This window comes from Pongo pygmaeus, chromosome 10 (assembly GCF_028885625.2).
Source record: "Pongo pygmaeus isolate AG05252 chromosome 10, NHGRI_mPonPyg2-v2.0_pri, whole genome shotgun sequence".
NCBI classification, from domain to species: Eukaryota; Metazoa; Chordata; class Mammalia; order Primates; family Hominidae; genus Pongo; species Pongo pygmaeus.
In genome coordinates, this window is record NC_072383.2 from 47,838,416 (window position 1) to 47,854,827 (window position 16,412).

General features: G+C 43.7%; 1 protein-coding gene across 4 annotated transcripts in view; it reads right to left on the reverse strand.

Moving 5' to 3' along the window:
* Positions 1–16,412, reverse strand: part of LIMA1 (LIM domain and actin binding 1) — a 111,117-nt gene that overhangs the window by 39,489 nt on the left and 55,216 nt on the right. For 2 of the 4 annotated variants that reach the window (XM_063646925.1, XM_054445583.2), the window contains exons 3-4: positions 15,992–16,037; positions 6,678–7,142 (exon numbers count right to left, since the gene is read on the reverse strand). In XM_063646925.1, the coding sequence (XP_063502995.1) occupies positions 6,678–7,142; positions 15,992–16,037 (511 nt within the window). The remainder of the gene's footprint in view (positions 1–6,677; positions 7,143–15,991; positions 16,038–16,412) is intronic. The other 2 variants (XM_063646927.1, XM_063646926.1) reach the window with 1 other exon arrangement.

Here is a 16,412-nt window from a genome sequence, read left to right on the forward strand (position 1 = left end):
CTGAAATTCAGAGGGAAGCTGAAGGGCTGGGAGTCTACGGGGAGAGGTCACAAACAAGAGAAAACGGTGATGGGTCAAAGGAAACTTCCTTTGTTATTTTATATAGGTCTATTTTACCTGAATATATTGCTTTATTTTTATTTTATTTTTTTGAGGCAGAGTCTTTCTCTGTTGCCCAGGCTGGAGTGCAGTGGCACAATCTCGGCTCACTGCAAGCTCTGCCTCCCAGGTTCACGCCATTCTCCTGCCTCAGCCTTCTGAGTAGCCGGGACTACAAGCGCCCGCCACCACGTCCGGCTAATTTTTTTTTTTTGTATTTTTAGTAGAGACGGGGTTTCACCCTGTTATCCAGGATGGTCTTGATCTCCTGACTTCATGATCTGCCTGCCTTGGCCTCCCAAAGTGCTGGGATTACAGGCCTGAGCCACCGTGCCCAGCCTGCTTTATTTTTATAATATAAAATCCCAGCACTTTGGAAGGCCGAGGTGGATCACTTGAGGCCGGGAGTTCGACACCAGCCTGGCCAACATGGCAAAACCCCGTCTCTACTAAAAATACAAAAATTAGATGGACTTCGTGGTGCACACTTGTAATCCCAGCTACTCAGGAGGCTGAGGCAGAGAATTGCTTGAACCTGGGAGGCTGCAGTGAGCTGAGATGGTGCCACTGCACTCCAGCCTGGGCGACAGAGCGAGGCTGTCTCAAAAAAAAAAAAGGCAACATGACAATAACTAAACATGGGTCATAACTAGTTGGTCAGTTATCTTTTTCATAAAAGGATGTCCTGAATGGTTATCTTGGCCACCTAAAATCCAGATTAATACATATAAGGAATTAGGAATGCTAAACCACATTCGCTAAGTGTCACCGTGGCATTTCTTTTCTTTTCTTTTCGAGAGAAGTTTCGCTCTTGTTGCCCAGGCTGGGATGCAATGGTGTCATCTCAGCTCACTGCAAACTCTGCCTCCTGAGTTCAAGTGATTCTTCTGCCTCAGCCTCTCGAGCAGCTGGGATTACAGACATGCACCACCATCTCCAGCTAATTTTTGTATTTTTAGTAGAGATGGGATTTCTCCATGTTGGTCAGGCTGGTCTCGAACTCTCGACCTCAGGTGATCCACCCGCCTCGGCCTCCCAAAGTGCTGGAATTATAGGCGTGAGCCACTGCTCCCGGCCCACTGTGGCATTTCTTTTGATGATAGGTTACATTAATCCATATACCACTCATTCACTCATAGGAAGTAGAACCATCATATTCAGGCTGGGCGCAGTAGCGCTTTGGGAGGCTGAGGTGGGCAGATCACCTGAGGTCAGGAGTTCAAGACCAGCCTATCCAACATAGTGAAACCCCATCTCTACTAAAAATACAAAAAAAGTTAGCTGGGAATGGCAGCGGACACCTGTAATCCCAGCTACTCGGGGGCTAAGGCAGGAGAATTGCTTGAACCTAGGAGACAGAGGTTGCAGTAAGCCAAGATTGTGCCACTGCACCCCATCCTGGGCGATAGAATGAGACTCTGTTTCAAAAATAAATAAATAAATAAATAAAACCATCATATTCAGCTAAACCACCTGACCTAAATAACCTATCTATTCATCAAAGGTAGAGAATAAGTGAGAAATAGGCTTTAATCAATTTTCATTATTTGGAAGGCAGCTATGCTTACCACTATACCACCAATGCCACCTTCCTTTTATTAAATAAATACTATGAACTAAATTATTGACCACTAGGGTATAAAAACATCCTTACTTTTCTTCTCGAATTTATAAAAATAAGTTTTTATTTTTGCCTTATCTAGTAGCAAACACAAAACTATCCTGACTTAAAAAGCCAACATTGTTCTTTCTCTTATTTTTTCCTTGGATCACAAATTCATATACAGTCAAGCAAGCGCCCCAAAAACCCCAGAATTGAAAACAGGTGTATTCCCTTCAGAAAAATCAAAGCTAGAATGTTTAGCTATTAAAGTGTTTCTCTCCAGACTGAGATCAAGTGACTTCACTGCAGTGGCTCAAGAGTGGCTGACTCCCTCCTTCCAAATCAGCCCATCATAGAACACCTATTGCTAAGTAGCAAAAGCCAGAGGCTTAGACTGGATCCCTCATAACTGGAGACTTCAAAGTGTTCAGAACTTCAAGCCTGGCCTATGAAGTAAAATCTTTTTTTTTTTTTTTTTTTAAGTACAATTGCAATTTTATTCTTCTCCAGAGGCTAGTTTTTCTTCAGTCCTTAAGAACTCTGCTCCTTATACGGGCTTCGGTGGCAGTCATGGGGCAGCACCGCAGGTCTACAGTGGGGTGGAGGTATTCGGTCCTTGCGGGCTTCACGACCTTGATTCCTGGCGGTCATGGGGCAGCACCCGCAGGTCTACATTGGGGTGGAAGTGTTCGATCCTTGCGGGCTTCATGACCTTAATTCCTGACTACCGTGCTGTGAATGGCACAACTCACACAGTAATGTAGCTTCACATCCAGCCTGGGAAGTACACAGGCATCCAGGACGCTCACTTCAGAAATATCGCTGACTGCTGCAGCCTCTACATTTCAAGTGATGAATTTCTTTCTTTTTTTTTTTTTTGAGACGGATTCTCACTCTGTTGCCCAGGCTGGAGTGCAGTGGCGCGATCTCGGCTCACTGCAAGCTCCGCCTCCCGGGTTCACGCCATTCTCCTGCCTCAGCCTCCCGAGTAGCTGGGACTACAGGCGCCTGCCACCATGCCCGGCTGATTTTTTAGTATTTTTAGTAGAGACGGGGTTTCACCATGTTAGCCAGGATGGTCTCAATCTCCTGACCTCGTGATCCACCCGCCTCAGCCCCCCAAAGTGCTGGGATTACAGGCGTGAGCCACCGCGCCCGGCCTATGATGAATTTCTTAATAAGCCTTGTCATTGGGCACACAGTGGGCACAGTTTATGCAGCAAATTGGCTGCAGTGAATAGCGTACACCTGGTTGCGGCCCTCTTTGGCGTGACCATTGTTTCTTCTTTTCTTTGTCATCTTGGAGGTACAGGCCCAAGAAAGATGAAGTAAAAATCTTAATTTGAGGGTGACTAAATGAGTGCTTCAAGACCACTTACCCCAAATCCACATTCTGCAAGACAGTTCAAGAAAAAAGGCAAAGTAGCCGTCTACCTCAAGGCTATGGGCTCCACAATACTTAGCACAGTTGTCCCCAAGTGTAAACACTTCCCATGGCGCGCTTCTTCCCTGTCTCCCAGGTTAGGCACAATGATGCCAAGGCGCTCTGTCATTGACACTCTCATCCTTTAAGAATTTCAGGCTGGGTGTGGTGGCTCATGCCTGTAATTTCACCAGCTTGGGAGGCCAAGGCAGGAGGATCACTTGAGCCCAGGAGTTTAAGAACAGTCTGGGCAACACAGCAAAACCCCATCTCCATAAAAAATTTTAAAAATTAGCTGAGAGCGGTGGTACACACCTGTGGCCCCAGCTATTTGGGAGGCTGAGGCAGGGGGGTCAAGGCTGCAGTGAGCCATAACTGTACCACTGTACTACTCCAGCCTGGGCAACAGAGTTAAGACCATATCTCCATAAAAAAAAACAACAAAAAAACGCATTTCAAACAATAACAGTAGTTTAATTCTTCCTTTGGAATCTAGGTAAAACTGGTCTTCTCTATAAAGTCTACTATGTTCTGGTCTTGTTTCAAAAAGTATAAACACACTGAAATTAAAACATGAAATATTAAGAATAAAAGATTCAAAAAGTAGCAATTGGGGGATGAGTATTCCAAGGTTTGAGTATAAGACTGGCTACGAGACTATACAGGTAGGTTGAGCTCAGAATATAGAATACCTGACAGAATTGTTAAAAATAATCTGGACTGAGACTGGGCGTGGTGGCTTATGCCTGTAATCCCAGCTCTTTGGGAGGCTGAGGCAGGCAGATCACCTGAGGTCAGGAGTTCAAGACCAGCCTGACCAATATGATGAAACTCCGTCTCTACTAAACATACAAAAATTAGCTGGGCGTGGTGGCGGGCGCCTATAATCCCAGCTATTTGGGAGGCTGAGGCAGGAGAATTACTTGAACCTGGGAGGTGGAGGTTGCAGTGAGCCGAGATCACGCCAATACACTCCAGCCTGAGTAACAGAGAGAGATTCTGTCTCAAAAATAAATAAATAAATAAAAATAATCTAGACTGTTTTCAGTATGGACAATGATGCTTATTTAGAAACAGCAATAAAACCAAGGGTGGCTGTGTTCCACTCCCTAAGCAGTCCATTAAGTGACAAATCAGGAAATTAAAAATGGCACATACAAAAAGCACTGAAACCTAGAAGCCCAGGTGAATCTTATGTCTCTTCCATCTTCTTGTTTTTAAGGGACAGGGATCTTACTGTGTTGCCCAGGCTGGAGTGCAGTGGTGATCATGGCTCACTGCAACCTCAAACTCTCATGCTCAAGCAATCTTCTGCCTCAGCCTCCTAAGTAGCTGAGACTATCAATGCATACTACCACACTTAATTTTTAAATTTTTAGTAGAGACGAGGTCTGGCTATGTTGCCCAGGCTGGTCTCAAACTCCTGGGCACAAGCAATCCTCCTGCCTTGGGCCTCCCTAAACTCTGGGATTACAGATGTAAGCCACTGTGCCCAGCCTCTTCCATCTTCCTATACCTTTAGCAATCAATCTGGTTGCCCAGTGCTATCAGCCATCTAGTAGGATCTTTATTTTTATTTTTATATCTTTATTTTTATTTTTATATATTTTTTGAGACAGAGTCTCACTCTGTTGCCCAGGCTGGAGTGCAGTGGCATGATCTCGGCTCACTGCATCCTCCACCTCTCAGGTTCAAGTGATTCTCCTGCCTCAGCCTCCCGAGTAGCTAGGACTACCAGCACACGCCACCATGCCTGGCTAATTTTTGTATTTTTAGTGGAGACGGGGTTTCACCATGTTGGCCAGGCTGGTCTCGAACTCCTGGCCACAAGTGATCCCCCAACCTCTGCCTCCCAAAATGCTGGGATTACAGGCTTGAGCCACCACGCCTGGCCTAGTAGGATCTTATATGGAAAGTTTTTCTCCTCTCCAAGCAGCCTTAGAGAGATAGGCTTGTTCTGACCCATATCTCACTAGATATTTATGAGAAAAAGTGTCTCACCATATCCTTACACATAATCAGCATTTTTGTCTGCTACAGTCCCAGTCACTTCCTACCTTTGGCCAGTTTCAACATGCAGCAGCCTTTTGCACTGAATCTACATTGTGTGTACTGGCATGACATCAGCTGTCCTGTTCCTAGCAGGGTCTGGGAGGAGGAGACTTACAATGGTGCTTTGAGTCACAACAAAGCCCCTTCCTCTCTATTTAGGATTTCTGACATTTTTTCCTTCCACTTAAAATTCTTCTTCCCATTTAAATAAAAAAAATTTTTAAATTAAAACCATAAAGGGGAAAGGAGTTGGCAGGACTAAAGGTCTAAAAACTTAAGAGGGAAGAGAGTTAAGAAAAGTTATAAAACTGCTTTGTGGTTACATCTCTTGCCAACTGGTTTCACTGTTAAAGTAGAGCTAAAGCTCATGCACAGAGAAGTGTTGTAGCTTTACACATCGTGAAAAACTCGCACAACTTCAAACATGACCCCCAAACATTCAAGAACTTTTCTAATTCTAAGCAGAAAAGCGACTGGCACTGCAAGTTATGGGAAAGGATTGACAATATCACACCTAATATAACTGAAGACTACAGGATGAGTTATTTTTTATCTCAGAAAGAATGCTCCATATTATTATATTACTTTCCAAACATAGGGACTTGGGCCAAATATTTAGCTTAAAAAAATCCAGCTTTCCCATCTAGGTGGAATCTAGAGTAAGGGATGGCTTTGCTCCCCATCAGGTCTGTTTATTTCATTATAACGACTGTTGTAACGAACCATCTCCATGTACGAAGCCAGATATATAGGAAAGTATGAGAAAACTGGAAAAATTTACCAGCTCTGTGGCCTCTGGATTGTGTTATAAATCACCAGCATATGTAACTCATTTTCTAGTTAAGTAATTCCCTCTGGGGACGAGGTCTGCAATCCACATGAAGGATCAAATTTCATTAGCAGTTGTAGGAAAACGCAACCCTGTGCATTTGCAAGTCAAAACTCCTGAAAGCTATAGCTAGTCTGGCTATCTTCATTGATTTTGCCTGTGAGAGGATTTTAGCTGATAGAAAACATTTGTTGGAAAGCACAGATGAGGAAGTTGAGAAGAAGAGAAGGGATTCAGCTAGCAGAGACAAGTAAGCCTCAGTCTTAATGTTGAACTCCGGCCTTAACACTCAGTCTGCAGCTGTGTCCAAGCAGAGAGCTATTTGGCAGTTAATTCCACCCCCAAAGCTACAAATGATAAAGAACACAGGAAGACAATTTAAAAGGGCAAGTGTACAAAAACACATAATCCAATCGGTATTAAACTCTCTTCATTTCTAGATACCAATTTGAATCCCAGTGTGAACTTGATTTAACATGAAATTGTGTCAGAGACTCACAAATCTTAGCATCTATGTAAATAATGCATTTGAGACTATTAACTTATCTAACTGGAATCAAAAGACATACTGACCACATATTCGCCTCTACTCAAAATAGCTAGATTGGAAAAACAGCTTTGTTTAGTGCTTGAATTGGCTTTCTCAAGTTTCAAACCCGCCCAATTCTTACCTTAGTTTGAGTTGGTTCACCTTTCTCAAACATCATCTTAAGCCTGTTCAGCGGAACATTATATTTCTCTATTTTGCCTGAAGCTTCTGTGTTTTCACTGATTTCTGATTTTTCTACTTCATGCCTGGATTCTCCTAGACAATTTTCCATTTTTTTACTTTTTGTTGAGTGGTCTTTAAGATCCTCACCGTCCTTGATGTGGGAATATCGACCCTGAATGAGGGCTTCAGGAGGTGACCTGAGTCTAGATCTGGGGTGGATTTGTTCTTCTTGGTCAGCTTTGGTTCCAGAAGCAGCGTGGCTTGTCACTTCAGCAGGAGGATGGTCCACTCTGTGCCTAATCTCAGTGCTGCTGTTCCGTAGAGAGTCTGTGTGAGACTCTGCTCCCAGCCCTGGGTTCTCCCACTTCTTCTTTAACACAGTCAGGGTCCCCTTTCTAAAGTGCTGGCAGAGATTTTCGGTGTTCTAGAAGAACAAGAAGTAGGTGCCAGTTATAACTTGCCTGCTGAAACATTCAAACATGTTGTTCTTTGTAAAATGAAAGTTAAAACTCCAAGCTGCTCCTGGTCCACTGCTGTTTCAGACAGCTGTGAACAGTTACAGCCTTGCCACATGGAGAAAGCATCCACCCGGGAGAGAGAGAGGGAGAGGGGAAGAGAGAAAAAGTCAGGAGCTGAAGCAGGAAGTGATAAAACAGGATGGCCTTATAAGGACAAAATGAGAAGAAAGGCAAGCCCAGCTCTAATGATAGTTACATGCGAGACGAGATTTTTACCCAAAGATTAATGGGGAAAAAAACAAGAAAGAAAAAGCAAAATACAAGTGCTTGAAACACTGTAACTACACATCAGCAAAGTTCATCATTACCTGCCATAAAATAACATGGTAAATTCTGCTGTTTTTTTTTCTTTTCTTTTAAATAAGACAAAGATGCAGGATAGTTGCAGGATAGCTGAAACTATACCATTAATTACGGATAGTGGCAGCAAGGATTGAAACTATTTGTAGAACCCTGGAGAAGTCACCAGACTTTCCAAGTATTTGCATAAATATTTAGTTATATCTGACATAATTTACATGCATATGAGCAGTCAAATTTTATTTTTCATAAGAATTTAATCTTTTTTTTCCCTGCTCTTCTCTACAAGTTTATCTGTGTATAAATTCTCACTTATCAGGGCTGGGCACGGTGGCTCACGCCTGTAATCCCAGCACTTTGGGAGGCCAAGGCCGGTGGATCACGAGGTCAGGAGTTCGAGACCAGCCAGACCAACATGGAGAAACCCTGTCTCTAAAAAAAATACAAAAATTAACTGGGTGCAGTGGTGCACGCCTGTAGTCCCAGCTACTCTGGAGGCTGAGGCAGGAGAATCGCTTGAACCTGAGAAGTGGAGGTTGCAGTGAGCCAAGACTATGCCACTACACTCCAGCTTGGGTGACAAAGTGAGACTCCATCCCCTTACCAAAAAAAAAAAAATTCTCAGTTATCAAGAAATTCACTGTTTTACAGATCCTCTGGTTGTAAAATATGCAGGCTTCAAATGCAAATACCACTACTCATCACTCAGATGATCAAAGGACACACATTTACATATCTAAGAGAGTTCACTTTCACTAGGGCCAAAAATGGAATTAATTTATACATATAAGACAGACTGAAAACAACCTGGAAATCGTCACTGTTGTTCCATAATAGAGGAAACATGCTTGTTGAAAATTAAATGTCCCGGCTGGGCGCAGTGGCTCATGCCTGTAATCCCAGCACTTTGGGAGGCCAAGGCGGGTGGATCACCTGAGGTCAGGAGTTCGTGACCAGCCCGGCCAATACAGTGAAACCATGTCTCTACTAACCAGCCCGGCCAATACAGTGAAACCATGTCTCTACTAAAAATACAAAAAATAGCTGGGCGTGGTAGCACGCACCTGTAGTCCCAGCTACTCTGGAGGCTGAGGCAGAAAAATGGCTTGAACCCGGGAGGCGGAGGTTGCAGTGAGCCCAAATCGCGCCACTGCACTCCAGCCCGGGTGACAGAGCGAGACTCTGTCTCAAAAAAAAAAAAAAAAAAATTAAATTAAATTAAATTAAATTAAATGTCCCATACTTTGAAAGGACTGTACTCCTAAATAAATTGAACAGCACCACCTTCCCAACAAACTGCAAACTCCAATACCTTCTCTCCTGTAGTCTGTGACTCACCGGTCTTTCAACTAAGAAAGAAAGGACAAACAACCTAGGAATTAAACAGGATTAGCAGCTATTTTGGGAATTAAGTCTCTCACCCTATTACTCTTCTGAATATACTCTTGAGAGCCACTTCATCAAGTAGAAACAAGGCTTGAAAAAAAAATTATAGAACAACTGCTTGATTCTAGTGTTTAAATTTTAGCTTACAAAATGATCCACTGGGGGAAGAATGTATGGATCAGAGATATAAGAAGCTTAAAAAGTTTTCTTGCTGGAAAAAAGGGAATTACAAAACAGCTCCAGAAGCTGGTTCTACCCTAACTGCCAGCAGCACTCTTGGCTCTGTAAGGTCTTGTGCGACACAATGGATGAGTCATCTAGGTCTCTGACTTCACCTGCCCTTACTGTAACCACACAGGAGTCCTGACAATCAAAGTGGCACTTTGCCTTGGTAACTGGACACTGTTTTTCTCAGATACCTATCATGTGATCAAAGTATACTTACTGACATGAAAAGATGCTCACAGGATACTTCTGAATGAAGAAAGCAAATTATAAGACAGCATGATCCCATTTTAATTTTTTTTAGAGACGGGGTCTCGCTTTGTCACCCAGGCTGAAATGCAGTGGTGTAATCATAGCTCACTGCAGCTGTTCGACTTCCTGGGCTCAAGTGATCCTCCCACCTCAGCCTCCTGAGTAGCTAGGACTACAGGTGTATGTCAGCATGCCTAGCATTTTTTTTTTTGAGACGGAGTTTAACTCTTGTTGCACAGGCTGGAGTGCAATGGCGCGATCTCGGCTCACTGCAACCTCCACCTCTCTGGTTCAAGCAATTCTCATGCCTCAGCCTCCCGAGTAGCTGGGACTACAGGCATGCGCCACCAGGCCTGGCTAATTTTGTATTTTTAGTAGAGACAGGGTTTCTCCATGTTGGTCAGGCTGGTCTCGAACTCCCAACCTCAGGTGATCTACCTGCCTCGGCCTCCCAAAGTGCTGGGATTACAGGCATGAGCCACTGCGCCCAGCCCCAACTGTCTCTTTAAAATGTTCATAACATTATCTTTAATTTATTATTTTTCTCAATTACAAAAGTAATAACTTATTGGGAGGAAAACTCTCAATCAATATAGAAATATGTACCTGACATGAATAGATGCTGTAATACATGCCATTTTCCCTACTTGACTCCCCACCTCTCCCAACCTAGATACCCAATCCTGACAGTTTATATGGTATATATGTTGTCATTTTTTTTCTATTTTGTACACTATATGTATTTTTTTGTACAAAATCATACTGTACTTACTGTTCTACACTTTGCATTTTATCACTTAATGTGCTTTTGATATCTTTTCATGCCCATACATAAAATTTTCAATCTTTTTTCTTTTTGAGACGGAGTCTCACTGTCACCCAGGCTAGAATGTAGTGGCACGATCTCGGTTCACTGCAACCTCTGCCTCCCAGTTTCCAGCAGTTCTCTTGCCTCAGCCTCTCAAGTAGCTGGGCTTACAGGAACACACTACCATGCCGGCTAATTTTTGTGTTATTAGTAGAGACGGGGTTTCACCATGTTGGCCAGGCTGGTCCTGACCTCAGGTGATCTACCTGCCTTGGCCTCCCAAAGTGCTGGGATTACAGATGTAAGCCACCACGCCTGGCCAAAGTCTTAATAACCATATAGTATATTATACTGTATGTGCAATTACCATTCCCCCACTGATGAATATATGTATTATTCAAAATTATTTGCCAACTGTTTAGATTACAATTTATATCTCATTATTACTTTAATTTACATTTATCTGATCATCAGTGAGGCTAAGCATTTTTTTACATTGTTACTTCTTTGTTATCTATTTTATTTATTTATTTACTTATTTATTTTTGAGACAGGGTCTTGCTCTATTGCCCATGCTAGAGTGCAGTGGCATGATCACGGCTCACTGCAGCCTTGACCTCCTGGGCTCAAGCGATCCTGCCACCTCTGCCTCCCAAGTATCTGGGACCACAGGCCCATGCCACCATGCCCAGCTAAATTTTTAAAATTTTTATAGAGAGGGTTCTCACTATGTTGCCCAGGCTCAAACTCCCAGGCTCAAGTGATCCTCCCACCTCAGCCTCCCAAAGTGTGGGGATCACAGGTGTGAGCCACCATGCCCGTCCTCTTCTTTAAATACCTATTCACGTCCACTTACCTCAACTGCTAAAAGTACTGGAGGCTTCTGCTTTATTTTATCTCACTATAGCATTTGACATTACTGACCACTCTCCCTGGTAAAAATTGCTTCCAACTTTTCTGTGATACCCCTTTTTCTTAGATTTCTCCCCATTTTGAGATGCAAGAAGGCTGTAGAAAAAAACAATAATGAAAAAAAGATTTCACTGGGCGCAGTGGCTCACACCTGTAGTCCCAGTACTTTGGGAGGCCGAGGCGGGTGGATCACAAGGCCAAGAGATCGAGACAATCCTGGCCAACATGTTGAAACCCCATCTCTACTACAAATACAAAAATTAGGTGGGCGTGGTGGCATGCGCCTGTAGTCCCAGCTACTCGGGAGGCTGAGGCAGGAGAATCACTTGAACCCAGGAGGCGGAGGTTGCAGTGAGCTGCGATCATGCCGCTGCACTCCAGCCTGGCGAAAGAGCAAGAGTCCATCTCAAAAAAAAAAAAAAAAAAGATTTCTTCTCATTTATCTGGCCACTACTCAGTTTCATAATTTAGTTATTCTTTTTCTTTTTTTTTTACAGGTTTCTCCTCCTCTGTCCCTCCCTTATATGGTAGGGTCCCTCAGGGTTTTTGTCTTAGGTCCTCTGCTTTGCTTACTTTACATATTCTCTGTATATGATGTTATCCATCCCGATTTCACCCACCATATAGATTATAATATCAACAAATAGATAGATAGATGTATACTGTGTATCTATATAGACAGAGTTATAGAACTTATCTCTAGACAGATATCTCTCCTTTTCTACCAATTCTACCTGGAAGTGCTAGAGGTATCTTAAACTCCTCCTTGATTAAGGTTGAAGTCTTCCCTTTTTTTCTTTTCTTTTTTTTTTTTGAGATGGAGTTTTGCTCTGTCACCCAGGCTGGAGTGCAGTGGTGCAATCTCGGCTCACCACAGCCTCTGCCTCCTGGGTTCAAGAATTCTCCTGCCTCAGTCTCCCGAGTAGCTGGGATTACAGGCGTGAGCCACCACGCCCGGCTAATTTTTTGTATTTTTAGTACAGATGGGGTTTCACCATGTTGGCTAAGCTGGTCTCGAACTCCTGACCTCAGGTGATCCACCCGCCTCAGCCGGGATTACAGATGTGAGCCACCGTGCCCGGCCTGAAGTCTTCCCTTTCTTCCCTTCACTCCTCACTCTCTAACCTGTTTCTTTTCTTGAATTGTCTATCTTGGTGAATGTGACAACCATCTTTTCATCTGTCAAGTAGGCCTGTTCTCTTATGCCTTCATGCTGTGCATGTGCTGCTTCCTCCGTCTAGAATACAAAGCTTCTGCCACTCCTTGTCGCCTCTGCTTAGCTAATTCCTCTTGGTCCTTTAGGGTTGAGTCAGGCACTGCCTCTTCTGGGAAGCCTTCCTAGATGTAGCACAGTTCAGGTCCCTCCTAAATTCTCCCCCAGCCCACTCTGAGTATTTATTTGATATGGTACTTATCACACCTGGGTTGTAATTCTATTTTCCAAATTCTAAACAGTCCCTTTGGAGGCAGAGAATACATCTTATTCTTCTTGTGTCTTCAGGAGCTGGAACAGATGATTGTCTATATTCGTGGGGTCAACTTCTCTTATCCCACTGTCTTGAACCTAGTCCAGTTCAGGCCTCTATGCTACCACTCCCAAACAACACAAGATGACCAATGACCTTCATGTTGCCAAATCCGATGGTCAATTCTCAGCTTACCTGTGTGTTTGATTCTGTTAACTCCCCTTCTAGAAACACTTTCTTCACTTGGCTTCTGGCACTTGTTTCCTCTGCTAGTTACTCCTTATATCTCCAACCTTTAAATACCAAGGTGCTCCTGAGCTAAGTCATGAGACCACTTCTCTGTCTACACTCACTTCCTAGCTTATCTCATGCACCTCATAACTTTAAGTACCACTGACACTTCGACACATGTCCATTTTATCCGCAGCAGGGATCTCTTCCAATTCTAGATTTTTATATAGTATCCAAGTTCCTACTGACATTTCCATTTGGATGTCTTAATAAAACATGTTACAGTTTACATGTGCAAAACTGAGCTTCTACTATTTCTCCCTCTCTAATCTGCTTTTACTGTAGTCTTCCCCATCTCAATTAATGGTATTTTAATTTAATTGTGTTTGGGCCAAAAACATTTTTGCTATTCTTTTATTTTTTATTTTTTTGTAATAGAGATGGGGTCTGCTATGTTGCCCAGGCTGATCTTGAACTCCTGACCTCAAGTGATCCTCCTGCCTTGACCTCCCAAAGTTCTGGGATTACAGGCACAAGCCACTGTGGCAGAGCCACTGCTGCCATTCTTGATTCTTCTCTCTCTCTACCTTCAACATACATCCTGACCACTTCTCAACACCTATACTGCTACTACTGTAGTCCAGACCATATTATACCCGGCCTAAATCATTACAATTGTCTCTTAATTGGTCTCCATGCTTCTGCCATTATTGTTCCTCTACATTCTCTTCCTTCTATTTTTTTACATTTAAAAAATAGAGAGACAGGGTCTCGCTACGCTGCCCAGGCTAGTCTTGAACTCCTGGCCTCAAGCAATCCTCCCGCCTCAGCCTCCTGCGATCCTCCTGCCTTGGCCTCCTAAAGTGCTGGGATTAGAGCCTTCTCTTCAGCCATAAAAAAAGATGAGTTCATGTCCTTTGTAGGGACATGGATGAAGCTGGAAACCATCATTCTCAGCAAACTATCGCAAGGACAAAAAACCAAACACTGCATGTTCTCACTCACAGGTGGGAATTGAACAATGAGAACACTTGGACACAGGAAGGGGAACATCACACACCAGGGCCTGTCATGGGGTAGGGAGGGGGGGAGGGATAGCATTAGGAGATATACCTAATGTAAATGACGAGTTAATGGGTGCAGCACACCAACATGGCACATGTATACATATGTAACAAACCTGCACGTTGTACACATGTACCCTAGAACTTAAAGTATAATAATAAAAAAAGAAAAAAAAATTTAAGTCAGACCACATCACTCCTTTGCATATAAACCCTCTCCAAAGGCCTCCTTGCATTCAGAGTTAAACCCCAGGTCTTTACAATGACACCATTTGACCTTTCTCTTCTATTCCTCAAACACACCAAGACTGTTCTTGCTTGAGGACATCCACACGAGCGGTTCCTTCTGCCTGACTCTTCTCACAGGCTCATGTCTTCAAATTTCTGCTCAAACGTTTCCTCACCACAGGCCTTCATTGACCACCCTAGACTCTATCCTCCTTACCTGCCTCATGCTGTTCCACAGCACTAATCACTACTGACACAATTTCTTTTTTAAATTTTTTTATTTTTTTTGAGACGGGGTCTCACTCTGCCACCCAGGCTGGAGTGCAGTGGTGCTATCTCGGCTTACTGCAATCTCTGCCTCCTGGGTTCAAGTGATTCTCCTGCCTCAGCCTCCAGAGTAGCTGGGACTACAGGCATGTGCCACCACACTCAGCTAATTTTTGTATTTTTAGTGGAGACAAGGTTTCACCATCTTGGCCAGGCTGGTCTCCCAACTCCTAACTTCGGGTGATCTGCCTGCCTTGGCCTCCCAAAGTGCTGGGATTATAGGCGTGAGCCACTGTGCCCAGCCATACCGACACAATTTCTTTATTGTCTGTCTTTTGCACTAGAATGTAAATTCCACGAGGGCTGGGATGTAGTCTGTGCTTGGCACGTAGTAGGTGCTCAGTGAAAACTTGTTAAATGGATGAGAGTGAAGGGAAGGAAGAAAGAAAGGAGCAAGTGCGGGGAAAAACAGAGGCAAGAGGGAAGGAAGAAAAGAAACCAGAAGTTGAGTAAAGTAATGGTACTTTTTTTTTTTTTTTTTTTTTTGAGACAGAGTCTCGCTCTGTCGCCCAGGCTGGAGTGCAGTTGCGTGATCTAGGCTCACTGCAAGCTCCGCCTCCCGGGTTCACGCCATTCTCCTGCCTCAGCCTCCCAAGTAGCTGGGACTACAGGCGCCCGCCACCACGCCCAGCTAAATTTTTTGTATTTTTAATAGAGATGGGGTTTCACCGTGTTAGCCAGGATGGTCTCGATCTCTTGACCTCATGATCCGCCCGCCTCGGCCTCCCAAAGTGCTGGGATTACAGGTGTGAGCCACCGCACCTGGCCAGTTTTTTCTTATAATGCACCAGAGGAGATCCATTTTTTAATTACAGGAAAATTAAGCCAAGGACCCCAGCCTTAGAACAAATTTACAGGGACACATTATGCACTAATTTAAATAGGTTAGGTACTGAAAACTGCCAGGAGGATGCTTTTGTAATGCCGTCCAAATTAAGGAATTATTGCCCAAACATATGAGTTTTTTTCCTCACAAGATTAAATCAAGTAAAATTTCAAAAGACATGTATTATTCAGCCTCACTGGAAGTTAGCAAGCACGGAGACTAGAGAATGGGTAGAAGCAGAGAGTTTATTCTGGAGGTTTTTGTTTTTGGTAGATCCTGCAGCTAGGAAACTTGCTAACTAGATCGGGTCAAGAAGTTTGCTTTAAACAGAAAACCCAGACGATGACAACAGCTGCACAGCTACTACCATTTAAATGCACAGATGTAGAAGTTCTGATTGTCTGCTTTGGAAAAAAGGAAGACCACCTAGGAAACCCTGTGTTCTCATTTGAGTAGAAGCCATTTTACTAACCTCAGGCAAGCATTTGGCCTCTTGTCCTTCACTCAACACAGGAAAGAAAATGTGGTTCAAAAGGAGAAACGCAGTGAAAAAGTAAGATTCCCTGCACTGAGCCAAGTTGTCCTGAGCAAATGGCTCACAGATCACACCAGCTGGCACAAATGTCCACTCAGCTGACACAGAACCCAAGCCCCACAGAGGCTGCAGGTGGCTTGGCCACACAATTCTGCTCAAGAAGTGCCACGTGCCCTGGAATTTCTGAATACTTACACTTCTCTTCTTCTCCATGTTTGTTTCTTCAGCCGCTTTTTGGTACCTTCAGAGAAGGGAAGGAAAGAATGTCTCAAATTAAACTTATATTTTTACTCTTTCAATTTTTTATCTTTTTTTGAGATGAAGTCTGTTGCCCAGGCTGCAGTGCTGTGGTGCGATCTCGGCTCACTGCAACTTCTACCTCCTGGGTTCTAGTGATTCTCCTGTCTCAGCCTCCAAAGGAGCTGGGATTACAGGCACCCACCACCATGCCCAGCTAATTTTTGTAGTTTTAGTAGAGATGGGGTTTTACCATGTTGTCCAGGCTGCTCTCGAACTCCTGACCTCAAGTGATCCACCGGCCTCGGCCTCCCAAAGTGCGTGCCCAACTTTTTTTTTTTAACTTTTTTTTTTTTTTTTTTAAGACAAGGTCTCACTC